A 24,848-nucleotide genomic window follows, 5' to 3' on the forward strand; every position below is an offset into this window, starting at 1 on the left:
CCCCCCCCCCCCCTCTTTGAATATGGGCCTTCTTTAGGCCCATAATAATATGGGCTTAATAACTGATAAATGGGCCCGAAATTCTTTAAGCAATACAGACACTGAGAAGATCTTGGCCCGTTAAGTTCCTTTGATGAATTCATTACATTATACCGTATATGTTCGTACGCATACATCATTTTTTTAAAGAATTCAATTATATACATCAATTTTGTTTGTCGTTTTTCTCTAGAAATAAAACCTATGCATTTATTTCTCTCTCTCTCTATATATATATATCATACAAGTTTATATATTGATTTCAGTTTCTACCGAAATGGATTCTCTCTTTCCTCTCCCGCTCTCTATTCCCATTAAAAAAACCCCCTAAAAGAGCAAACACCACCGCATAAAACAACAACAACAGGGTTACAAAAGAAACCCTCTTATTCTGTTTTTTTTTTAATTATTATTATTATTATTATCATTGCGGTGAAGCCTACTCATGAAGAAGCCCCAACGCCAAGAAAATCGAAAAAGCGAGAGCGGATGATCATCTCCTTCTTCTTGCGGTGCATCTCAGCGAACGAGCCGTCGAGGAAAAGATCTGAATCCGACGAGTGACGACGACCCACTTCGTGTCCGTGACGGATTTGATTCCGACGGTCCATCGGTTTACCGAAGTGAACGTCTCCCACCGCCCTCTGATCCTCGCCTGCAACGTGAAGGCATTTGTTTGCGTTCAAATAGTGAAACATGATAATGGTAATGATAGATGGTACACCACTCTCGTCCACTCTTTTCGGAACCATTAGTTATGTATGGCAGAAAACTGACCCCTCTCGTATTTGTTGTCCTCTCAATTGTAATATTGCCACCATTCAATTGACAAGAAATCGCCTTTCGTCGTTTTCCAAGCACATACATACACATACATACATACATACATACATATACATATATACATATATATATATGTGTGTATATGCGCATTTATCATGGCTGTCTCTTTGTACGGCATTGTTTGTCCGGATCAACACTCCGGCAGTGCCCGACTCATTAAACATCGCTATTTTTTATCCTATATAATATAGTCGGACAAATCATAATAAACCGCATCAAAATGCAAGGCTAGAAACCTCACCAAGCCTAATTAATCATCACCATAAAAGGGCTTGGAAAGCCATTTTTCTATATATCACTGTATCGAAGATCAAAGAGAATCTTTTTCTCTTGGTGGTATTCAAAAGTTCAAATCTTTGATTTGCCACGGAAAAAGAAAATGAAAGGGGCTGATGACTGGTACCTGGATCGAGGACATTCTCGGAAAACCACAAACGGGGAGGCGAAAGAGATAGATCGGTGGCCGTACAAGTAGAGGCCGCAGACTCGTTGTCGTTGCTTGTGCTCAGTGCCATTGATTCAGTACCCTCTCCATTTACCAAACTACCCCTCGTGACCCCATCCCCGCCGCCACCCGTCGAGGGCAAAACCGTCGTTTCAGGGTTTTCCGAGGAGGACCGGAGCTTACGGGCCACGATGACGTGCCAGTGGTTCTTGACGGCATTGTCGGTCCGACCGGGGAAGAGCCTTGCGATCGTCGCCCACTTGTTCCCGAACGCTCCATGAGCCCACATGAGCTTCTCTTCCTCTTCTTCTGTGAAAGCCCTCTTGTTTATTCTCGGATCTAGTTGGTTGAACCATCTCAGTCTACAGCTTTTGCCTGTTTCCATCGTTGGAAGTTGTACGATTATTAATAAGTATGCAATTTTTTTAATGTTTGGATGTTTGGGGTCCATAACAGAATTTCATGCAAATCTATAATCTATAGTATTTATTTTGCATATCAAGAATGACCGACTATGACAAAACAGACGGTGAATACCGTCTTCCTACCTATATAATATACGCATTTCCGCGTAATATTACAAAATACTATAGAAAAATTCATGTAGAATTGTTATATAGGAGCTCTTCGAAAATAGGAAGATTCTGAGTTCGAATCACTTCAAATCAATTGTTTTTACCATTTTAATTACATTATGAGTTTTAAAAAAAAATCGATATGAACTTCTGATCAATAAAAGAAAAAAAATAGAAAAATAAAAAAGGGATAAATATATATACACCTGATCTGCCGACAAGGTGTTGAGCAATAGAGTTCCAGTTCTGGGGACCGAACTGGGAAACAAGCTCCTTGAGCTTGGCGTCTTCGGACGGTCTCCAATGTCCTCTCGCACAAACTTTTCTCTGTGTTGCGTTTCTGCCTTTCTTCTCTCTCCTGCCCTCGTCTTGTGATTCATCACTATTAATCTCAAAGGCTGAGACTTTGTTCTTGTTTGGTTCATCGGCCGGGTGTTGGAGAAAATTTCTAGAGAGAGAGAGCTCGGTGAGAGAATTTGATGACGATGGACCAGATGTCGGGGTTATGAAGTTTTGTTCCTCAAACCTTGTCGATCCGCCATCGATGCTACTGCTCAGATCTTTTTCATGGGACTTTAGGTTCATTTTTTTTGTCCTGAAAGAAGGATTAAAGAAAACCACGAACTGTTGAGAGAGAGAGGGGGGGGGGGACTAGAGAGAGAATACAAATGAAGGTCATCAAACGAAAGAGGTCTCTCACTATATATGGTGGAAGAAGGGAGATATATATATATATATATCTGTAATTTTAAATGGTATCAAAATTTTACTACAGTTAGATATGTAAATTACTTAGTTTATTAATTAAATGTTTGGTTCGTATAAAAAAAAAGGTTTGATCGAGTTATGTATAACATGTATCGGGATATGAATAGAATGGTACTCATCAATAGAAATAGTTTTTTTTTGAATTTTATTATATGTTTTTTTATGAAAGAATTTTATTATATGTTATTGAATGATCACTTTTAAAATATAAATTAAATGTTAAACCTGGATGATAAAAAAAAATATAAAGAATACCATATTGAGAAATTTCAAAATAACATTGTGAGGGAATGGTCAAATCACACGAGCCGAATGCTGCAGTCAATTTTCTGTTGGGTAAAACGTCACTTTGGGATGTTTAATTTTAACTTTTTGTTTTCAAGGAAAAATATATTTTTTTTTAAATACAAAGTTTTATGTTCTTTGCGTTTGAAAAACTTGAAAAAAAAATATATTTTCCTCCTGCTCTTTCAATTAAAATATACAACTGAAACTGTTGAAAGTTAAATTGAAACAAAATAAAAAAAATTAGCCATTGGTAAATATGCATGATATAGAAGCAAATCAAGGTTTTTTGGGATGCCAATAATTGTAAATCTTCAATCCAAATTCCTTTTTCAAAGTTGCCTCAATAAATCATTATATACTTACTGTAAATGTGAAATTAATGCGTGCAATAAAAGCAGAGCCAAAGGGTATTACGTGCGCAATAATGATCTATCTCTGCACGTGCACACTGAACTTGGTGCGACATGGAAGTGTGTGTGTGTGCATGCATGTATGTATGCATGCATGTATGTATGTATGTATGTATTTTGCTTTCGTGTGCATGGACTTCAAGACCCGCTCGTGCAGTTGGAAGGTTATACGAGAGACGAAACACTTTGACACGTTATGTAATGTACGTGCGTTACAGTGGAAAACAAAATCTTATTTTGTCTGCTTCGGACATGTGTTACAGTGCTTTTGCTCTTTTCTAGAGGAAAACGACTACCCATTATAATAATAAGATAAATTTTTTTTTTCTAATAAAGGTAGAGATTAAAAAGATAAAATACATCTTATATTTACTATCGACTAATTTGAATCGTTAGACTGTAAGTTTAAACCTTGAATCTTAATATTTTATATCAATTTTTTAAAAAACACATTTTTCTATAAAATTTACTGGATTTGATAATACATATTATATTCACTATTAATTTTGATAATAGTATAAGTAGTGACAAATTGTTATTTTAAGAAGTTTTCTCAACTAGTAAAGGTAATTAGTATATCGTCCCACGATCGTGCGAGTTATATTATATTCACATAAGATTCATTATTTATTCTTATTTTATGATTTTAAAGTATGGGAAACGGTTTCGTTATTCTTGAAGTTGGAAGCTGACGTTAGGTGACGTGATCATTGACTGTTACATGCGAAGAGCTGTATTTGTAGCCTAACACGTGTCACAACTCCACGAATTTCCGGTCCCGGTTCAAACCAACAAATCATAACCGGTGATGGCTATATATATATATATATATATATATATATAATATTAATAAAAAACAAATCTATGAATTCAAATCATACATATGTCAGGTAAGACAAACAAGGGTGAAGAGAGAGAGGGCAAATGGCACATGATTTAATTATGATTATTGGGGGGTAATCAATAAAATTTCTCCATCGAGTTAAAAGACTGTTGAGCCCTAACTCACGGGAAAAAGGTCCCTAATTTACATCCATAGTACGAGAGACTCTCTATTGTATTACCCTTTTTTAACTCTATATATAGTTAAAGTATTTTGTCTTTCGTGTGTATGTTATCTCGGGTTTTTTTAAGTTTCATATAATAAAATTAGTAATCAAATAAAAAATATATTAATTTAGAAAGTTTACAAAAATATAAAAGTAAATATATTCTGTTGTTTATTCAAAAAATATATATAGGGGATTTAGTGATGAATTGAATATGCATATATGTCACCATGATTATTCTTACTCTACTTTGTTGTCAATAATACATATACGAACATTATTCTCTAGTAAATAATATTATCTCAAGATGAGCTCACATGAAATAAAATTAACGATATAGTCTTATGAACGAACTTTATATAAAAAGAAATTATAACCATGGAGCAGTCGTAATCGCGGCGGTTACTGGTCCATGACCATATGCATGCACCGGAAGCATAATCCAGCATCACAGTGCAATATTTCCAGACAAAAACTATATAATATAAATAATTTTTACATAACTAATTTCATTTAGTCAAAAGTTGACAACAATTAACTTACAACTAATCCACTTCCATTTTACAGTATGCTAAAATTCGAGGACGACACTAGGGTCAGTGGCACGTCACCTTCACGTGTCTTTCTAGAGAAAAATAATATCTACTTTTCCTTTTTATTTCAGTGATCAATCCATATATATATATATATATATATATTATATGCGTCTGTGTGCGACTGTGAGAAACGCGTGTTGAAGCTCTTTACAAAATTTATGGGCCCAGTCCTCAATAGGACCCATTGGTCTAAAAAGGGACTATTGGGCTTACAGAGGCCCATTAGTGTTATGAAAATATCCTTTTTTTTATATTTTGATAATTTAGGAAAACAATTTTGGAAATTTAAAATCAAAAGCATCCAACCGATGTGTGACCATATGGATCTTCGTATCCCTTCAAAGACATTAATGTTCATGCAACAGAGAACCGCCGCTTCTCCTCCGTCCTCCGCTGCGGAGATAAATTTGCTGGCCACCGCCTGAGGTTTTAGCTCCGCCGTTAGAGAGAGAGAAAATGAGCGGCTCCATCAGATTCCTGTGCCTCTTATCTCATCCTTCTCCTCTCCTTCGCTGCCGCTTTTTCGGCAGCCTAACCACCGTCCGCCGTCTCCACCGTCGTCGCTGCTCTCTTTCCTCCGACGGTTCCTGCGACCACCATCCTCTCGGTTTCTCCGGGTCGGGTTCTTCTCCGCCGATTATCCCTACAGTCATTCCCCTCCGGCGATTCCATAATCACTGTCCCCGTTTCTCCACCTCTGGTTCCGCATCTATCCACTATCATCCTTGGCCCGAGTGGTCGGAGTTCCTCCGTGTTCTCTCCGAGGCTGGGTATTTTTCGGATTCCCCGTGGAACTCCGGAGACGAAAACGAATTCGCCCCTAGTTTTCCGGATGAACTCATCGGTCCAGCTCGCGCTTGCTTAGCCCTGGCTCGTGATCGACCGAACCTGCTTTCGTAAGTTGCATTTTGGACTTATTAGTCTCTGAATTTGTTGGATTTGGGAGTATATAGTTTCTGGGGTTTCGAGTGTTTTACTCCTTGATTACGTTCTGAAATGATTTTGTGGGTGTTGATGTTTATTAGAATGGTTTCGAGGAAAGATGTCGAAGTGGTGGTGGAGAATGTTACGCCATTTCTATTCAAGAACGGCGAAGACTCCGTGAGGAAGATGAGGCATTACCTCAACAGTGGCGCTCATGGCACTGGTAATGTAAGTTCTGATCTCGTTTTGAGATTTGCAAAGAAAAGCTTGGACCTTGATTTTTGGAGATATGATGCTGCCGAGGTTTTAGTGCTTGTGCTCTGAAGTTCCAAACTCGCTTAGCATTAACAGATTATCACATATAAACTCTGTTTTAGAATGGGATAAAAGGAGGTCAGAACTTTTTTTGAATGTGGATAAGAACATGATTCGTGGTTATGTTGTGTTTCTTGAAGGGAAAAAGTATACTTTGATACAACCAATTTCGACACTTAATCTCTCGCATAAATGAGGTTATTTTGAGCCTGTTCTGATTCATGATATCTTTTCTTGAAGTGCTCACTGACAATAGGACCTACTGTAGCTATTATCTCCCCTTACTCATTACCGTAAATTTCTCGAGTTTGATTTATTTTGTTTGTACAAGCTTCGGCACATTCTTGCATTAACAAACAAATTAAAATGCCTTATCTTGTTTTCCCTTTTGTTTCATTAGACACTAGATATGGATAAAGCAACCATGGTGGATTTGATGAGGTATCTCTTGAGTTATGTTGGGTACTATGCTTCTTCTGAGAACCATAACCAAGGAGTCACTGAGTTATCTGTTTGGAGCCTTTTGAGGGAGATAACGAAGCTGAGCTTCAGTACTCCCGAGTTTGATGCCTCTGGGATGGTACAAAATCAGTTCCGAGATAGACATGAACAAGCACCAAGGTCCTTGCAACAAAACATTACGATGAAACGAGGTGACTGGATCTGCCCAAGGTACATTGCTTAGAATTTTCGTTCTAAATTTCAATATTTAGTGGCACATGACCAGGTTGACCGTGTTCAAACAGGTGCAATTTCTTGAACTTTGCAAGAAACATCAAATGCCTTGAATGTGAGGAAGCAAGACCAAAGAGGCAGCTAACTGGTGGCGAATGGGAGTGTCCACAGTAAGCACAACCCGTTTAACTATGTTCTGTTCCTCGCCTAGATGTGGCGAATGATGAAAATAACTTAGCCCTTTCCTTGGTTTTCTCCCATCAGATGTGACTTTTACAATTATGGAAGGAATACGGTCTGCTTAAGATGTGACTGCAAGAGACCCGGTGGTATTGTGCTGAATGAATTCAACTCTGGGTATTCAAACAATCCTGAACTTGGGAGAAGATTGGCTGAAAATGAAGAGAAAGCGGGTAGATGGTTTAGTAAAGTTTCCCAGCTAGAAAGCGCTTCCGATGCAAGCAGTGCTATAGCAGATGATGATTTTCCAGAGATCATGCCATTGAGGAAAGGAGTAAACAGATTTGTTGTAAGCACGAGGAAGACGCCCCTTGAGAGGAGGTTAGCTGACGCTGGGAACAGAGTTGAGACAGGTGGCTATGGGACAGGAAGTGAGAACAAGACTCTGGAAACTAAAACTAGCAGGAACTTAGATGAGATCCTTGGCTCTTCATCCTCTGCTACTTCTGGATCCGATGATAAGAATGTTTCTTCCAGACAGTTTGGATCTTCTCGGGCGAGTAATTCCGACTTTGTCCCCTTTGTGCCACTGCCTGCAGACATGTTTGCAAAGAAACCTGAGAAGCTAGATACTGAGAAAACACAGATGGATTTGTTGGATAATGATCAATCTGGCAGGAAAGTGGACAGTGTCTTAGATACCAATCAAAATTTTGGTCAAGTGGAGAGCTCAAAGCTCTCTGGCGAACAAATTGATCAATTTGAGACGCAAGGAGAGAAAGAGAAAGAGCAGGAGGAAAAATCTGCGAGGTGGTTCAAGAGGGTCACGGAATTGCACGGTGTTTCTGATTTGGATAAAATCCCGGACGAGGATTTTCCCGATATAATGCCGATGCGGAAAGGAGAGAATCGGTTTGTGGTGAGCAGGAAGAAAGACCGCTCCTTGACTTCTCCAGCGTACAAGAGAAAGATGGCAATGGAACAAGCAAAAGACTCGAACTTTGTCCCCTTTGTCCCGTTTCCACCTGGTTATTTCGCCAAACAGAAACAACCCGAGACTGTGAATCACGTTCCAGAAGCTTCTGGTAAAAACCCAGCTCCCACGGCCGGCAATAATGACGAAAACTTTTCCCAGGTGGAACTGTCAAAGCCCTCGAGCCTAAATCCTGCCCCTTCTGCAACAAGGAAGGGAGACAGTTCCAACAATGTGGTCGGAACCACTGAAGACACGAAACCCAGAAGCAGCTGGAACGGGAAGAGCTTGGAAGGTTCGTTAGTGAAGGAACCGGATCCGTTAGACATGTCGGAGGAGGCCAAGACCGAGAGATGGTTCCGGCGAGTGGCTGACATCAAGAACATATCGGAGCTGAGCCAGATTCCTGACGAAGATTTCCCTTCGATAATGCCGATGAGGAAGGGAGTGAACAGGTTTGTTGTCAGCAAGAGGAAAACGCCGTTGGAACGGCGTTTGGCATCTCAACAGCACCGGAGAAATTTTCCGGCCACCGACTCTGATTCTCCGGTGACCCGAGACTCGTGATTTTTGTCCCTCGTAGCGAGGCCGTATCACATGATCAAGCACTTTTCTGAGTGAGCTTTATTAAATTATTATTATCTGGATAACAAAAAAAAGTATTTTTTTAACTTCTAAAGAGATCTCTTCCCAGTGCTGACGTGGCCTACCTACAGAAACCTCTGTTCAATTTCGGCCGTTGCAATTGAAAATATTTAGAGCTTGTCATTAAATCTATATATATTAATAATTGAGTTTAAAGGATTCTGGTGAGTACACCTCATCTCCATGTCATTATCTACATGGCATTTTGTTTTTTATTTTTTATTTATCATTCAAAAATTCATTAACTACATATAAATTGATTGGATCATCACTAATTTTTAGACATAAATAATAACTTTTTAAAAATATAAAAGACATATTATACAAAAAAATTAAACAACCACTAAATATTTATAATACATAAAATAAAAAATATTTTAACAAAATCATTTTCATTATATGTGACATTTATTTTAATTTATATTTGTTATTTAACAAAAGTATTCTCTCTTTTTATATAATAAAGGATTGGTTCATATATATATCTATATATATAATAATAAGGTTTAAATGATTGTGGTGAAGGCATGTAGGATCCACATCATTATCTATGTGGCATAGTTTAAATTTTTATTAGTCATTTAAAATTTTGTTAACTATATATTTTGATTAGATTATCATTAACTTTTATACATAAAAAAATTGTGATATATAATACAAAAAATGAGTAATGTGAATATATTATTTAATTGAAAAAGGATTCAATTTTATTATATTAAAAATCTATTTTGATCTTAGTTTTATATATTAATGAGATATTTATTTGATTATACATATATTTAAAATTTATTTGATATCTTTATGATTTTATGATAACTAAAATTAAAAAATAAAATATTACATAAAATGAGGTGATCATCATTACGCTTGCAACTTAAACTACTATAATTAAAAATTAAATAAATAAAACTACAACAGGATGGTTAAAAAAATATTTAATAACCTACTAATGAAAAAAAACGTAAGTATTCCCACTAATCCACTACTGCTGACAATTAATATTAGAATAAATGGCATTGTCTGTTCAGTGTTATCATTCGTCTATATTTGACAGGATTGGTTGAGTATCGAAGAAGGGTACCCAACTTTTGAAATATGGTACGAAATGAAAGCCGAAGTTCTATCTGTTTAGCCTATTCAATGTGAGATTTTTTCAGCTTTAGCCTTTTTTTTACATGCCTGTTGTTGGTGTCTGAGCATTGTCTTTTTCATATGGGATTCGTGTTCTTAAAATGTTGTTTTCTCTATTCAATAGATCTTTTTCATATTTTACGATAAGTCCTTTCCATCGTCATCTACGCCCCGAAAAGCAGTCCCTTAACTTGGTTAGTGATGATACTGATCATGTTTCTGGAGAATACTATGACAACCAAGCATAGCAGTTTCATCCTTCGCAGATATGCAAGGGGAAGGTTGAGGCAGAGGTTTGGATTGGAGGCTTAGAGCATTAGCATCAGCCGCGGAAGTTGGACGGTAAAAAAATGTTGGCTGGAATGAGGGAGGACTCTCTATGGCTTTCTCTTGCGAAAATCTTTTCCAATTATTTTGGATTTCACAAGTTGTTCCTCTCTGAGTACGAAGAGAAGGTGGCATGTCAATGTGAAGGATGTCGAACACATGGAAAACTATGAGTGCAGCTCTAACAGTTCCACCATGCTTTACAGTAGAGAACAATAATACCTCTGTTTAAATATGTTTATTTATAGTATTAAATATATATATATATATATATATATATCCTCCCGTTATTCACATATTTATAATATTAAATAGGTAAAGATGCAAAAGCGGATGTGAGATGGGGTTTCATTTGGATATTACTGTTTTTTTTTGTTGAAAAAAAAATACTTGCTGTTGTTGTTCTCGCTACCTACTTTGCCTACCAATACAGAATGTGCGTATTCTTCACATCATACTATAAATAAATGCCTCTCTTTTTCTCCATATTTTTTTTGTCATTATATAAGCTATGGATGGATGCACACGTACATGGACTCGGAGATTATAGCGGTGCGCCGGTACATGCCTCGCGACAAGCATACCACCTCTTACCCTTTCTTCTCAAATCGAGTTGTAATCATCCTACATGGATGTGTTTTAAATTTTGATTGGTTTACAAAAAGTTTCATTTAATATATGAACATTCAATTAAATTAGTATTACTTTTTACACATAAATAAGTTTTTACAAAAAAAAACATATTTAAAAAAGTTTATATTAGATATATTCAGCAAATAAACAGCGAATCACACAATTTCATTTCCACTATACTGAGAGTATTCATTATTTTATTTTAATTGATCATTTCTTTGGCAAATGTTAGATCTATTATTTAGCCACACATTTGGTAAAATGATGAAAATATGTCATTTTTCTAGACTTAGCTGATCGTTTCTTTTAAAGACCATGAAACTCTATGGCCAAACTTGCCTCTGCATAGGTGGAGCTTATTCGGCCATGAGCATTCTATGATACATAAAAAAAAACTTAAGCTATATATATATATATATGTGTGTGTGTGTGTGCCTTTGAAGTTTGGTTATATAAACTCAAAATAAGTAGCGAGGAAGATAAATCACCTGATGTTTCTTTCTGTTTATGGATACTGTGTTATGTATTTCTCAAAATATATATTTCTACGTGGTGTTGAATTTCATAGTACCATCACATTTTATGGAGGGAATGAATTTAAATCATCAAGGGATTTGCAAATTACAATATTAAATTTTGTACCATTTCGTAATCCTTTTTGGTAACATTAAATTTTGGACTCATCTCTATAATTTACGATCCAATATATAAATAATAAGGTTTTTTAATTGGACCGAATTTTAATAATAATGTTGATCATCGACTATTTCATTCGTAGACATGTCAAGCCACTGCAAACACATATAAACATCCAACTTATCATCTATATGATAATTTTTAAATATTTTATTAATTATTAAAATACTCATTAGTTAAATTAATAATTTTGGTTATTTTTTTATGGTTTGTGTTTAAGGTGTATAATGATCTTCCATCTAGATTTCCTGATATTAATCGAAATAATTAAGAATAATCCGCGCATCGCGCGGGTCTTCATCTAGTATGATTAAAACTAAACTAACTAAAATATGATTAAACTAAACTAAAAGTAAGGTGGTTAAATAATATATGCTATCATTTCTGTGGAAATTAAATTGAATTTTGCTATCATGCTTATTTGAATGTGTGTTGTGTATAATATATGGAGCTTGTCTAACCAGTTATCTGATTTCAATTTAGATTAAAAATAAACAAAGTAATGTCTAATTTATGTATTTATTTAATCGTTGAAAATATGAATGCGATGGTGCACGAACGTTGGTTGGTGGTTGGTTCACCAGATCTCCTTCCTGCTCTCTGGCGGAGACGACAAGGCACGGAGACAACACTACTTGAAAAAAACCTATTTTTGAGACCAACCCTTCTCTCAAGATTGGATTTTTTGTCACAACTTGTCGATTTTCATTTCTTCTTATCCGGGTGAATCGCAAAAGCCATGGATCCCGAGTTCTTCCGAACCCTAGATCGACAGGTTCTCGTCGGTGTCGTTGTCGCTATCGTCGCCGCCGGCACTGGCGTCGCCTACTATCTCTCATCCACCAATAAGCGCCGAGGTTCTATCCTTTTTTTCCCCCTTCTTTTCCATTGTTTTCAATCAAGTTTTAGGTTTTTCTCCCTTCTCTCTATTTGTTTTTTTTTCTCGCGTAAAAGTTTCATTTGGGATGGCTTACTGGATTCTCGCTGTCGTTTCGTTTTAAGTAGATGGATGCATATAGATTTCTGGAACTAACTAATAGTGTTGGGGGAGACTGATTTCAATCATGAATGTTCACGAAAGTTGGAAACTTTGATGATTCGAAATGGAGTTGTAAATAGGGTGGTCATCAACCAATTTGTATTTTACTCGTAGAGATTGTCAAATGCAAGTGAAGGTTATTGCAGAGTTCTTTTGCAGTGCTTGATAATTTGTTTTTGGAGGGTTCCGCTCGAGTTGTTTGTGATAGAACTGTTGGATTTGGTTGATAAGAATTGTGGCTATGAATGAACGGCAATGAATATCTTCTTGTCAATAATATGAAATTGGGTTCACAGGATGTCTGGATCCGGAGAATTTCAAGGAGTTCAAACTCGTTAAGCGCGTGCAACTCAGCCACAATGTGGCCAAGTTCACATTTGAGCTTCCGACTCCGACTTCTGTGTTGGGCCTTCCTATTGGACAGCACCTCAGTTGCAGGTTTGTCCTTCATTGTGTTCTGTTCTTTTTTTTTTTTAATTGGTCCAATGAACATTCTGATATGCTTATAAAAAGGGGGAAGGATGCACAAGGAGAAGATGTTATCAAGGCATACACTCCAACAACACTAGATACTGATGTTGGGAGATTCGAACTTGTCATCAAGGTATACGATTTCTATTACGAAATTCCTAGGTTGTCTTTGTTTTATTGTAGTTAGGATTCAGATTCTTTCTCGTAACCTAACAAACTGATTTTCTGATTAAAAATTACCCGTTGAGTAGATGTATCCACAAGGAAGGATGTCTCATCATTTCCGGGAGATGCGTGTTGGAGACTGTCTTTCCGTGAAGGGACCCAAGGTACTTCAACTATCAAAATTTGTTCTGCTAATCCATGAAACAATTAAGTTTGTTCCATACGATTTCCAAAATAAATGTTGGTTGATTCAGAGTATCAGTTTCCTACTTGATCCCATCTTCGACGTGAGAGCAGATCGTTTTGTCTAAAAACATCATTTCGATAAGTTTTTCTCATCTGCTTATAAGTAGTACACTGAAACTGGATTTGAACGTGATGCAATATATTCTGCTGTTCTTGAGTCTCAACTTTCCGGGTTTTCGTTGTCAGGGCAGGTTTAAATATCAACCTGGTCAGGTTAGGGCATTTGGAATGCTTGCTGGGGGATCTGGCATCACTCCGATGTTCCAAGTATGCCCCTTCTCATGAAAGCCTCTTTTTTGGGCCAACGATTTCGCAATGTATATGTATTTACTGAACATTCCATTTCACATTTGTGATTTCAGGTCGCAAGAGCAATTTTGGAGAATCCAAGTGACAAGACTAAGGTGCACCTTATTTATGCCAATGTAACTTACGAAGACATTCTCTTAAAGGTAATCATTCATTCGTAGATTCTGTCAGGAACACCGTCACTTTTGTTTGACGGGTGCCACCAAATTCCTTCCATGGACCGAGATCTGTTATTGCAGAGTATTCTCCTATGCTGATACTCAAGTCTTAATTTTTCAGGACGAATTGGATGGTCTTGCCTCCAATTACCCGGATCAGTTCAAAGTCTACTATGTTCTGAACCAGGTTAGTTGTCAAATCCATTGTTTGAAAGAACTCGTGTTTGAGTTCGTCAAATCGTTGGAGTTATGTTTGAGTTTCAAAGATACAACTGTATGCTTTTCTTTTGTTGTATAACTCTTTGATATTATCAAAGAATCGATATTTTTCCCTAATGTTTTCGATTATTTGACACAGCCTCCGGAAATATGGGATGGAGGTGTGGGGTTTGTATCGAAGGAAATGATTGAGGCTCATTGCCCGCAACCTGCAGCTGATATTCAGGTACCCTCTACTAGCAACTCTTCTCCCCATAAACTCGAACTCAGATACAAACTCCATTTCCTTTGAATGTATCAAAGGCGTAAACCAAAACACTTTCTTCTTTGTCTGGATCCGGCATCTTTGCTGCCTTGCAGATCCTGAGGTGTGGGCCCCCGCCGATGAACAAGGCCATGGCTGCTCATCTGGAGGCTCTCGGCTACTCTCCTGAGATGCAGTTCCAGTTCTGATTCATCCCTCTGATTGGTTCCCAAGAAAATACTGTCTGGTAATAATTTGGTGATTGGTAAAAGGTCAGGTGATGCAATTCTTCGGTTTCTTGGCTGAGATTTCATCTCTCTGTTGAGGCTCCATAGACCCTTTTCTCTACTTTATCTATTGAAACTATGATTTATGGATCATAATTGTTGAAAAAAAACCGTGAAATGTACCATTTTTTTCTTTAAGAAGTCCCTCTTGGCTAAGAGAGACAAGGATTCTGAGCAAATTTTCTCGTCGTTCTTATAACTTATAGGCTTTAGAGAAGATCTTCGTTTATCATGTTGTTCTTTGCCTGATCTTGTTTCTTGATGTTTTTTTTTTCCAATTATGTCTCCAATATTTGGCAACTCTGATTCTGGTTGCATAAATCAACATGCAGATATTTTCCTCTTTCTTTTTCTTTTTCTCGGACATGGAAGAAGAGTGGACACTGAGGATGCTGACGTGACGCTCGACCGGATGCGGCCCAAGTCCGAATCCGACAAAAACTCATCACATGAAAACTTTTATAAAATGCGCAAAAGCGAAGTGCGACACTCGAAATCTTTTGTCGTTTGGTAAGGAAGTGGACCACACATTAAAGAAAGGATGACCGCACATTGGTCTTCGTGGGTCAAGCATCAACTATTATAAGATATGACCCATTCGCGTAGATCCAAAACCAGAAAAGATTGAAACTTTCGGGGAAACTTGCATGAAATTTTGTTAAAGTTTCAACCTTTTCCCCAATTTTCCACATTCATTGGTCAAAGACGTGATCATGAACGCTACATTACAGTCTTAGAGGCGAAGCTTTCGCTTCTAATAAGTATCATATCATATCACACAACATATATATATATAAACCTCTGGTCGCACACTCTAAACACAAAAAGAGAGAAAAAAAGCCATGTCGTCTTTATTCAGAGATCTTCCTTCTCCTTCCTCGATCTTCACCACCTACGCATCACTGGCGGGTTACATTATGCTGATTCGATCCATGTTCTTCGACATGATCCCTCGTCCTGTCCAAGATTTCGTCGTCTCCACCCTCCGCTCTCTCCTCCGTTCTCAGTCATCGATCCTTACTCTGACCATCGACTGCGACGCCTGGGGGATGAACAACGAGATCTACGACGCTGCCGAGACTTATCTCTCGACCAAGATAAGCCCTGATGCCTCCACGCTTAGGATAGCCAAAGGGCCCAAGGATAAACACATCAACGTGTTTCTAAGCAACGGCGAGATCGTCACAGATCTCTACCAAGGGATCGAGCTGAAATGGAGGTTCGTCACCAATGGCGGCGACAAGAAAGCCGACAACGAAGACAGCATCAAGGAGTATTTTGAGTTGAGCTTCGACAAGAAACACAAGGACTTTGTCTTGAACTCTTACGTCCAGCATGTCCTAAGCAAGGCCAAGGAGATCGAAGACGGAAGACGGATTCTCAAGATGTACACTCTCAATTCCCTCAGATGGGAATGCGTGAACCTCGAACACCCGTCCACGTTCGACACCATGGCCATGGACGACGAGCTGAAAAGGACCGTGATCGACGATCTTGATCGGTTTATAAAGAGAAGAGAGTTCTACAAAAGGGTCGGAAAAGCTTGGAAGAGAGGTTACCTGCTGTACGGACCACCTGGAACTGGGAAGTCCAGTCTGGTTGCTGCAATGGCTAATCATCTCAAGTTTGATGTCTACGATCTGCAACTAGCCGGCGTTATGCGTGACTCCGACCTCAGGAGACTGCTTCTCGGGACCCATAACCGGTCCATCCTCGTCGTTGAAGACATAGATTGTGCAGTGGATCTTCCCAACAGGGTTCATTCCAAAGAGGGGAGTAGCCGGGTGGATGTTCAGGTCGGTCGGTCCTGAACCCTGAATGGAAATGATGAAAAAACCTAACTTTCTTGATGCATTTTCTCCAACCTCTGTGTGTATATGTACGTATGTAGGGACAATTGACGTTATCAGGGCTGCTAAATTTCATAGACGGGCTATGGTCGAGCTGTGGAGACGAACGGATAATAATATTCACGACCAACCACAAGGAAAAGCTCGACCCGGCATTGCTGCGACCAGGGAGGATGGACATGCACATTTACATGGGCCATTGCACGTTCCAAGGGTTCAAGACCTTAGCCTCGAACTACCTGGGACTTCCCTGCAGCGACAACGGTCACTGTCTCTACGACAGGATCCAAGGTACGATCGAAGGAGCGAAAGTGACTCCTGCCCAGATCGCGGAGGAGCTGATGAAGAGCGAGGACGCCGATTTCGCGTTGGAGAATCTGATCAAGTTTCTTGAGAGGAAGAGATTGACAGGAGAGGCGGATAAATCAGAGAAGATTAAAGAAGAGGATGAATCAAAGATCCAAGAAAAACCTAACTGTAACTCAGTGGTTGACACGACTCCAAGAAAGAGCAGTTCAAGAAAAATCAAGAAACTTGTTCTGTTTTGGAGTTTTATGTGTTAATAAAAAGCAGTGAGAAAGATATTTTTATTAACTCCAACATATATATATATATATATATAACATAACTCCACGGCTTGCATGCGTTTCACGTTAAAGACCAAACATATAATTACAGTATCGTATTATAACATCGACTCTCTGAGGGGATTATTTTCATTTAGCCTTCATTTATAGCTCCTTCTTGGCATCAGAAGCTCCCTTCGAACGGATCGAATTCGGGTCTTTCTCCAGAAGTTTCGAGAGCCATTTCGCCGACGCCTTCTCATGCCTCGTCAAGTTGTCGCTTCCGTAGTCTATGTAGTACAGTCCAGACCTCGTCCCGAACCCGTCTTCCCACTCAAATCCGTCCATAAGCGACCACACGAAATACCCTTTCACGTTCATCTTGTCTTGGCTGGCAAAAAGTCGAGGTTTAATCGATTCTCAGACAATGCAACAGATAGAAATTGAGATGGTGTCTGAGAAAGATATGGAATCACCAAAAAAGAAACTCACCAGACAGCTCCATGCAGATTCATAAGATGTCTCATATGACAGTATTTTCTGTTGTGATCACTGGTCGCATCCGGGATAAGTCCATCCTTGTCTCCAAGCATCTCCTTGTATCCTGGATCATATCAATGCAGAAGATGGAAAAGATTTAATCTGTGTCTAAATCCGATATGGTTTTGAGATTGTATATGAATCAGCAAGCAAGTGGTTTCTTGGATTTCTTCAACATCAATGTTCATAAACCCATTAAAAACTTTTACCGTTTCCGGTTATGATGATTTCTGGGTCGCCATAGATGTCTTTGATGTGATTCAAGATCTTTTTCAGACCATCCGCAGAAACTGGAAATTTGGCTGTCGGAGGCTGAAACGTTACAGAAGACATTCCAATCAGTACGGACATGAAAATTTTACAAAACAATACGTACATGCATATACCCATACATATATACCTGTGTACCAATCTTGTACCCATCGATGTTTGTCACTGCAGGTAATACAAAAAAAAATGCAGAATGAGAATAGTTCGTTAAAAAAAATTTACTATTCATTCTGCGGTTAGAATACGTACAATGCCATTGAACACGAGAATCGGCCTCCCATGTCGGTTTCTGTGGATCCACATCGGCTACATGAGCAACAAATGCAGAACTGTAGTAATTGATACCGATAAAATCGTAAGAATTCTTGAGTTTCTGCTTTTGCTCAGGCGTGAATGATGGCAGTCTTTCCCCGACATTGTCCTTCATCTTCTGTGGGTAATCTCCGTGGGTTATAGGGGACATATGCCTTCATATAAACCGATCCAAACTCATTTATATCGGTAATTTTGTTTAATCATAAAGAGAGACATAAGAATAATAATAATAATTTGCTCACCAGCCTAAGGTGAAATCAAGGGCTGACTTAACTATTTCCTGCGGAGGAGGTGAAGTGGATTTCGGATCGTAAGGTTCAAACCACATGGGACTTTGCACAATGCCAATCTTGCCACCTTTGCACTGCAGTGGTTATCAACTTATCAATGATAAATGGACCGAAACAATAGACAGAATTATAAGTTGGGTTAAGAATGAGATCATTAGGAAATGTCATTGCAAATGCATAAGGTTCCGTATGTTACCTTTTCACATTTCCTGAATTCTTCCACAGCTTCGGAATGAGCCAAGAGGAGATTGTGACTAACAGTGTAAACCTCATGTCCAGATTGCCCGTCATGGCATTTCTCGTTGACGTATTTGGAACATCGTCCCGGAGCCTTTTCTCCCGTGTCATAGCCACCACGACTGAACTCATAAGGCTCGTTTATAGTGACCCAATGCTTCACTCTATCACCATATTCATCGAAAGCAAACTTTGCAAACTCCCGGAAATCCTCCCTATACACGATATTTTAACCATATTTAAGTATCCATACAAAAAAAAACGATCACCGTATATATAGAAAGCAGAAAAAAGAACTTACACTATGCGGCTACTCAAAAAACCGTTGTATTCATCTTCAAGGCCCTGGGGGACATCCCAATGGAAAAGGGTCACAAAAGGTGTTATTCCTGCTCAATGCAATCAAGAACGTTAATTAACCGAGTAAAGAGCATGGAAACACAAAACCGATGCGAGTTGATAATGAGATTTGGTATAAACCATTTGCTATGAGCTCGTTGATTAGGTCGTTGTAAAATTTGACTCCTGCTTCATTCACTCCCTTGTCTTTTCTCCCATCTGATTATGTCAGATAAATCAAGACAAACTGGTAAGCCCATTTTTCATATGTGAAAGAATAATCAACCGAAGGAATGTTTTGCTAAGTCTTACGAGGAAATATTCTCGGCCAGGAGATGGAAAACCTCAAGGCATCCATGTTTAACTTTTTCAATAACTGAATATCTTCCTGCAACACATTAATAACTTGATCAAACGAAATCCGTTTATAATTTTTTTTGTTAACGATTATTTTGAATTCGACAAGTTGATAGCCCGACAACGTATATTATTAACTTCATACCTTATAGTGATGGTAGAAATCAACTCCCAGCCTGCCGTCCCGGGCCTTGCCGTCAGGGTTATTGTATCTTTCTGCAGAGCAAATTAAAATTACCAGTGCAGGCAGGTAGGTCATGCCGTCTATCACACATCATCAAAAGTATAAAGAATACGCCTGAAATCACAATGGATGTGTGGTAGACTCAACATCAAACCATCAAGGACGATTCTCGGTTTAATCCGTTAGTTTCATATGGCTAAAATTCTCCTTTATCGCTCACGAAATTAACCGAATAATAAGATAGAAAAGCACCAACAAAATGGAAAACAACAAGGCCTGAACCCATATGCAATGATCCACATTGGTTGGATATTTCAAGTTGCAGAGAATGCAGTGGACAATGATCAAATTATCATCGGTCAGCCTGTGAAAATAATTCATACACACAATCTGAACATTCACATGTTTTTTTTAGCAATCGAGATTCGGTTGGGAGAAGCACACCACAAGGTGAACATATACGATTTTCGTTATATAAAAGGCACGCATTAAGCATATAATATCTCAGAGTGGATAGAGGAGCACACCTGGATGTTTAAGCACAAATGAATCCCATATGCTTGGACCTCTGCCGCCTTCTTCAGGAGCACCTTCATGCTGTTCAGACAACCAAAAAACACATTAGGGAACAGTTTCTTTAACCTTTTTTTTTTGTTTATTGAACAAGAAATGCATCATTTCACAACCAAAGTCTTGTAGAAGTGTTCATAAGCACATACAAATATACAAATCCCAAGCATCCTTCAAACCCTCAATAGAAGGTCCCTCCTATTACAAAAGATTCAGCCATCCATCTCAAGAATTTGCTTGAGGACAAAAATACTGATCCTTTCAGGGTTTGGTCAAGATAATAGCATGCTTCCTTATGTCCTAATCGGGGATTCAGAGCAATCAATTTTCCCTTTTAAGCCAGCCCCCAAGAAAAAAGTTCATTCGTCCTGCTAATCCCCTGATAAAGGATTATTGTTCTGAATTCAGAAAATAATTTCAAATTTCCCTGTTTTAAGCCCCCCCAACTCGTGATTTCACTCATAGTTATGTCATAATCAAGAATCTAGACCAGGAAAGACCTGCGAGTGGACTTCCTAAACTGGGTTTTGGAATTTTAATTTCTTCCTCGCATCTACGAAACTTTGTTACAGAGAAACAGTGAAGAGAGCAAACATCGAACATCAGGTGGGCATGGCAGACGACATATACAGATTACAGATGCGACAAATCTACGAGAAGCGGGATGATCGGCGAGTAGATCCGGCGACCAAAAGTCGCCGGAAAAATCTGGTCAACGTCGGTTCAAAAGATTTAGACTTTATCCACAAAAAGTGGAAAATTCGAGAAGATGAAAAGAGAGTAAGCACCTGAAAAGCAGAAATCGCAGCACCGAACATGAAACCATCGGGGAAGCTTCCCCGTCCGAGACTGTCCGACTCCGGGCACACCGGTTCTCCGGCGGCAGCTACGACGGCAAGAACCAGAACCAGAACCGAACCCAAAAAGAAGATCTTTTTCAACATTTTTTTTCGTCCGTTCTCTCTTTCAAATTCCGGGTTTCTGTCCTCTCCACGAGACGATCGTGTCGAGTATTTAATGTAGGCTGAGATCAAATATTATCTTATCGATCTTGATATTTCTTGATCCGATACTTAGCAAGGAAGATTGTTTATGAGTCATGAAAGTTCTCTCTCGCTATAGGTCGGTTCTCTGTTTTTTAATTTCTTTTTTGTCTTGTCAGTTATAACGTGTCTGAACATTTTCTTGCAAACTAAGTTTTGGGCAATCAATGAGCCGCACGTCAACTTCACTTCCCATCGGATTCTCAGATGAACTGAAATCGAATTTGATTTAAATTTTGTAATTCGGTACAGGATTTTTCCGAGTTGGATGTAACTGAACTCGGAACGAGTTTGAACCCGACTCGCCCATCCACGTTTGAAAAAATATCAAAATAAATCCGAAGACGAATGTTAAAGATATAGAAAAAAAAAGTACATCTTTATTGAAAATAGAAAAGGAAATAAATAAAGAATTCAACAATCTTGCAATACAAACACAAAAAGAAGAAAGAAAGAATCTTATTATCCATATTTGATTTCCTCTCTACAGCTCGTCGCGTTTCTCCTGCAGCAAGAATTCCGTGAACCATTTGGCGGATTCTTTCCGGTGACGGGTCAGGTTGTTTCTGTAGTCGACGTAGTAAAGTCCGAACCTTGTCGCGTATCCGTCTTGCCACTCGAAGTTGTCTAACAACGACCACGCGTAATACCCCGTCACTCTCACCTTATCCTCACTGCATTCCATCCATGCAAACTCATCATATATCGTACACCCTTTAGAGTATATACGTACATACATATATATATATATACACGTATAAAAGTATACTCTAAAGTCTAAATTTACTCACCAAATGGCTTCGTGTAGGCTTAAGAGATGCCTCTGATAATAATATTTCCTGTTGTAGTCGGCGAGCGCATTCGGTAGTTTGTCGTTTTCTCCCAAATTCTCTCCGTATCCTAACGATAATGATCGGTCCAAATATATAAATTTTTCTCTTAAGTAGTTGCATGCATCTATATTGTATAAAGAATATATAATATATGAACTATACTTAGTCTCTAACCATTTTCTGCGATGATAACCTCCGGATCACCGTATCTTTCTTTGATGTATTTCAAAAGCTCTCTTAACCCATTGGCATAGACCGCAAGTGTTGCTGTTGAAGGCTGAAATACATTATTATACACAAAAAAATAAACGTAACAAAATATTAGTTAATTATTAAAAAGAGACATAACATGTTTTTGGGTCGGTTGTTTAAGTACCTTGCTACCAACGTTGAACCCTTCCACATTCTTGGCTGAAAAATAGACGATAAATTAAATGAAAATAGAAAATATAAAAGAGATTAAATGAATTATGTGTTGGTATATACTTTGTTTATAGGAGAACACAAAGAACTGAAGCTTACGTTCCCATTTTACAAGAGAATCAGACTCCCAACTTGGCTTTGTTGGGTCGACCGCTCCCTTATAGGCTGCAAAATACGACGTGTAATAATTCAGCCCCACGAAATCTGTCGAGGTTTTCAGTTTCTGTTTCTGCTCTTCCGTGAATTTGGGCAATCGATCTCCCACTTGATCCTTCATGATTTGCGGATAATCTCCGTACGTTGTAGGGTTTATATGCCTGTCCACATAATCACATTCAACCCATATAGTGTGTGTGTGTATATATATATATATATATGAGGTAAATGGCTTTGTTGATATATTCCATAAGAAATTGGTGGAGGTACGTACCATCCCAACATGAACTCGAGAGCTCTTTCAACTGAAGCATTGGCATGTGGACTTGTCTCCAGATCATGAGGTTCGAACCATGCCGGACTATGCGCAATCCCAATCTTCCCACCTTCGCACTATACATACATATATACACATACCCATCCGATACAACAAGTCGATCAGCACATATCGAGTATATATATATACACGTTTATATATATGGATATATATACTGTTAGCTTAATTATACCCTTTTGCAATTTCTGAATTCTTGCACGGCCTCTGCATGAGCCACGAGTAGGTTGTGGCTAACCAGGTAAGGCTCGTAACCCGAGTTTCCTCCGAGGCACGTCTGATTGACGTATTCGGAGCATCGTCCCGGAGCTTTCTTCCCTATATCGTAACCGGCTCGGCTGAACACCCATGGCTCGTTGAATGTTATCCAGTATTTCACTTTGTGGCCGTACTCGTTGAACGTGAAGTTTGCAAACTCTACGAAATCCTTCCTGTCGATCGAAATGTATATATACGTATATACGGATTTAATGCACGCATGAGATGCATTTGGTATGAATTACGATTGAAAACTTACACAATGCGTTCACTTAGAAATCCGCCATATTCATCCTCCAAATCTTGAGGGATATCCCAATGGAAGACAGTCGCTAGAGGTGTTATTCCTGGATGTTTTGTGCTTTGTATTAGCAAGTTTATATCATTAATTACACATAAATACACATACATATATATATATATATATGCATATGTATATGTATAAGACTACAGACGTCACCATTGGCAAGGAGCTCGTCTATGAGATCGTGGTAAAATTTGATGCCGACTTTGCTAACTCCCTTGTCCTTTCTTCCATCTGATTATTTTTTTAGAACGTTTAAGAAAATCATGAGTACGTGCATGGTTAAAAAAAACAGAATCCATGTTTTTTTTTTCATGCAGATACTCACGAGGGAATATTCTGGGCCACGAGAAAGAGAATCTAAAAGCTTCCATGTTCATTTTTTTCAGCAACTGAATATCTTCCTGCGGCATATCATGAAGAGAATTCTAAACACATCGTATAATTATAATAGTAACCTCATTGTTTAATTAGTTACGAATGTAAATAAATATATATATAATACCTTGTAACGATGGTAGAAATCGACCGCTTCGACTGCGTTATCGTAGTTTGTTCTCTCTGCATGCAAACATCCTCGACCTCGTTAATTAAACTCATTCTCTTTGTATATAAAATAAAATGAATTTATTGAGCACTGATTAGCGCGGTGATTAGAGATTAACCTGGATGTTTAAGAGTGTAATAATCCCACAAACTCGGACCCCTGCACCCTTCTTCAACGGCACCTTCATACTGAAACATTCAAATTCCATTTACCATTTGTCATATATGATATATCATATATATACATATATATGTGCGATTGTATACAACCCTTGTTTTATTAATCGTACCTGGAACGAAGCAGAAGCAGCACCGAACATGAAACCTTGGGGAAAACTCGACCGACCAAGAGTCGTGGTCGGAGGACATATGGGTCCATCCGACGCAGAAGCGGATGCTGAAGAGCCAACAATCGCAGCCAACAAAAGCAAACCCCAATACACAAACGCCATCTTATTATAAGAAATGTGGATTTTTTTTTATAAGATATAAACTTGGATGGATGGATGGATGGATGGATATCTCTGCATGAAAAGGGCGAGCTCTTTATATAGAGTAGAGGCTCCAAAAGATGATGCATTGAACACTAATGTAATACGGGTGGTCAATTTTGAAAATTTTGATTTTATAGTATTCAAAATTATCATCCTATATCTTTATGTGATTACATGATACTATAGCTAGATTTGGACTGTTATTAGTGCCACTTTTAGTTAAGCACGTGTGCATTTATGCGTGCAATGGTTGACCAAACATCACAAAGAATTTCATTTACTATTCTAC

General features: G+C 38.4%; 6 protein-coding genes across 7 annotated transcripts; 3 read left to right on the plus strand and 3 right to left on the minus strand.

The window, feature by feature from the left end:
- Nucleotides 1-416: 416 nt before the first annotated feature.
- On the minus strand, nt 417-2,538 carry LOC104820799 (myb-related protein 330). The gene is made up of 3 exons (XM_010551413.2): nt 2,109-2,538; nt 1,286-1,702; nt 417-694 (listed from the first exon to the last, which is right to left on the minus strand). Exons 1-3 carry the CDS (start codon nt 2,485-2,487, stop codon nt 483-485), a joined length of 1,008 nt encoding a protein of 335 aa, XP_010549715.1. The 5' UTR covers nt 2,488-2,538; the 3' UTR covers nt 417-482.
- A 2,789-nt stretch (nt 2,539-5,327) lies between these two features.
- Nucleotides 5,328-8,774, plus strand: LOC104820798 (zinc finger protein VAR3, chloroplastic). 2 transcript variants are annotated; one of them, XM_010551410.1, is made up of 5 exons: nt 5,328-5,909; nt 6,039-6,165; nt 6,653-6,924; nt 6,999-7,097; nt 7,192-8,774. In XM_010551410.1, the coding sequence occupies exons 1-5, from the start codon at nt 5,470-5,472 to the stop codon at nt 8,645-8,647; spliced, it is 2,394 nt and encodes a 797-aa protein (XP_010549712.1). In that variant the 5' UTR covers nt 5,328-5,469; the 3' UTR covers nt 8,648-8,774. The 2 variants fall into 2 exon arrangements, with proteins under 2 accessions (XP_010549712.1, XP_010549713.1); XM_010551411.1 differs by lacking the exon at nt 5,328-5,909 and having other exon boundaries at nt 6,067-6,160.
- Nucleotides 8,775-12,079: 3,305 nt separating this feature from the next.
- On the plus strand, nt 12,080-14,786 carry LOC104820801 (NADH--cytochrome b5 reductase 1). The gene is made up of 9 exons (XM_010551416.1): nt 12,080-12,369; nt 12,848-12,989; nt 13,065-13,155; nt 13,274-13,351; nt 13,620-13,700; nt 13,796-13,885; nt 14,022-14,087; nt 14,259-14,345; nt 14,480-14,786. Exons 1-9 carry the CDS (start codon nt 12,252-12,254, stop codon nt 14,570-14,572), a joined length of 846 nt encoding a protein of 281 aa, XP_010549718.1. The 5' UTR covers nt 12,080-12,251; the 3' UTR covers nt 14,573-14,786.
- Nucleotides 14,787-15,445: 659 nt separating this feature from the next.
- LOC104820803 (AAA-ATPase At5g17760) lies at nt 15,446-17,094 on the plus strand. Its single transcript, XM_010551418.1, has 2 exons — nt 15,446-16,446; nt 16,542-17,094. The coding sequence occupies exons 1-2, from the start codon at nt 15,493-15,495 to the stop codon at nt 17,061-17,063; spliced, it is 1,476 nt and encodes a 491-aa protein (XP_010549720.1). The 5' UTR covers nt 15,446-15,492; the 3' UTR covers nt 17,064-17,094.
- Nucleotides 17,074-21,310, minus strand: LOC104820802 (probable inactive beta-glucosidase 25). Its single transcript, XM_010551417.2, has 13 exons — nt 20,957-21,310; nt 20,126-20,195; nt 19,560-19,630; nt 19,370-19,445; nt 19,199-19,276; nt 19,020-19,107; nt 18,678-18,933; nt 18,434-18,555; nt 18,126-18,343; nt 18,007-18,041; nt 17,816-17,918; nt 17,559-17,670; nt 17,074-17,457 (listed from the first exon to the last, which is right to left on the minus strand). Exons 1-13 carry the CDS (start codon nt 21,110-21,112, stop codon nt 17,232-17,234), a joined length of 1,611 nt encoding a protein of 536 aa, XP_010549719.1. The 5' UTR covers nt 21,113-21,310; the 3' UTR covers nt 17,074-17,231.
- A 372-nt stretch (nt 21,311-21,682) lies between these two features.
- Nucleotides 21,683-24,517, minus strand: LOC104821151 (beta-glucosidase 23-like). Its single transcript, XM_010551952.1, has 13 exons — nt 24,356-24,517; nt 24,185-24,254; nt 24,025-24,080; nt 23,848-23,923; nt 23,676-23,753; nt 23,475-23,562; nt 23,133-23,388; nt 22,898-23,016; nt 22,567-22,784; nt 22,421-22,455; nt 22,219-22,321; nt 22,003-22,111; nt 21,683-21,885 (listed from the first exon to the last, which is right to left on the minus strand). Exons 1-13 carry the CDS (start codon nt 24,515-24,517, stop codon nt 21,696-21,698), a joined length of 1,560 nt encoding a protein of 519 aa, XP_010550254.1. The 3' UTR covers nt 21,683-21,695.
- Nucleotides 24,518-24,848: the final 331 nt, after the last annotated feature.

This window comes from Tarenaya hassleriana, unplaced genomic scaffold, assembly GCF_000463585.1.
Source record: "Tarenaya hassleriana unplaced genomic scaffold, ASM46358v1 Cleome32, whole genome shotgun sequence".
NCBI lineage: Eukaryota > Viridiplantae > Streptophyta > Magnoliopsida > Brassicales > Cleomaceae > Tarenaya > Tarenaya hassleriana.

Coding starts and splice junctions, on each gene's coding strand:
- LOC104820801 (XM_010551416.1), top strand. CDS start 12,252: ATGGATCCCGAGTTCTTCCGAACCCTAGATCGACAGGTTCTCGTCGGT. Junction 12,370..12,847: donor ATCCACCAATAAGCGCCGAG/GTTCTATCCTTT, acceptor TTGGGTTCACAG/GATGTCTGGATCCGGAGAAT. Junction 13,156..13,273: donor GATTCGAACTTGTCATCAAG/GTATACGATTTC, acceptor CCCGTTGAGTAG/ATGTATCCACAAGGAAGGAT.
- LOC104821151 (XM_010551952.1), bottom strand. CDS start 24,517: ATGGCGTTTGTGTATTGGGGTTTGCTTTTGTTGGCTGCGATTGTTGGC. Junction 23,563..23,675: donor AGACGAGCTCCTTGCCAATG/GTGACGTCTGTA, acceptor CAAAACATCCAG/GAATAACACCTCTAGCGACT. Junction 23,389..23,474: donor TTTCTAAGTGAACGCATTGT/GTAAGTTTTCAA, acceptor TTCGATCGACAG/GAAGGATTTCGTAGAGTTTG.
- LOC104820798 (XM_010551410.1), top strand. CDS start 5,470: ATGAGCGGCTCCATCAGATTCCTGTGCCTCTTATCTCATCCTTCTCCT. Junction 5,910..6,038: donor GATCGACCGAACCTGCTTTC/GTAAGTTGCATT, acceptor GATGTTTATTAG/AATGGTTTCGAGGAAAGATG. Junction 6,925..6,998: donor GGTGACTGGATCTGCCCAAG/GTACATTGCTTA, acceptor GTGTTCAAACAG/GTGCAATTTCTTGAACTTTG.
- LOC104820799 (XM_010551413.2), bottom strand. CDS start 2,487: ATGAACCTAAAGTCCCATGAAAAAGATCTGAGCAGTAGCATCGATGGC. Junction 1,703..2,108: donor ACACCTTGTCGGCAGATCAG/GTGTATATATAT, acceptor CGATGGAAACAG/GCAAAAGCTGTAGACTGAGA. Junction 695..1,285: donor CGAGAATGTCCTCGATCCAG/GTACCAGTCATC, acceptor TTCACGTTGCAG/GCGAGGATCAGAGGGCGGTG.
- LOC104820802 (XM_010551417.2), bottom strand. CDS start 21,112: ATGTTGAAAAAGATCTTCTTTTTGGGTTCGGTTCTGGTTCTGGTTCTT. Junction 20,196..20,956: donor CTGCGATTTCTGCTTTTCAG/GTGCTTACTCTC, acceptor TTGTCTGAACAG/CATGAAGGTGCTCCTGAAGA. Junction 18,556..18,677: donor AATTCAGGAAATGTGAAAAG/GTAACATACGGA, acceptor TAACCACTGCAG/TGCAAAGGTGGCAAGATTGG.
- LOC104820803 (XM_010551418.1), top strand. CDS start 15,493: ATGTCGTCTTTATTCAGAGATCTTCCTTCTCCTTCCTCGATCTTCACC. Junction 16,447..16,541: donor GTAGCCGGGTGGATGTTCAG/GTCGGTCGGTCC, acceptor GTACGTATGTAG/GGACAATTGACGTTATCAGG.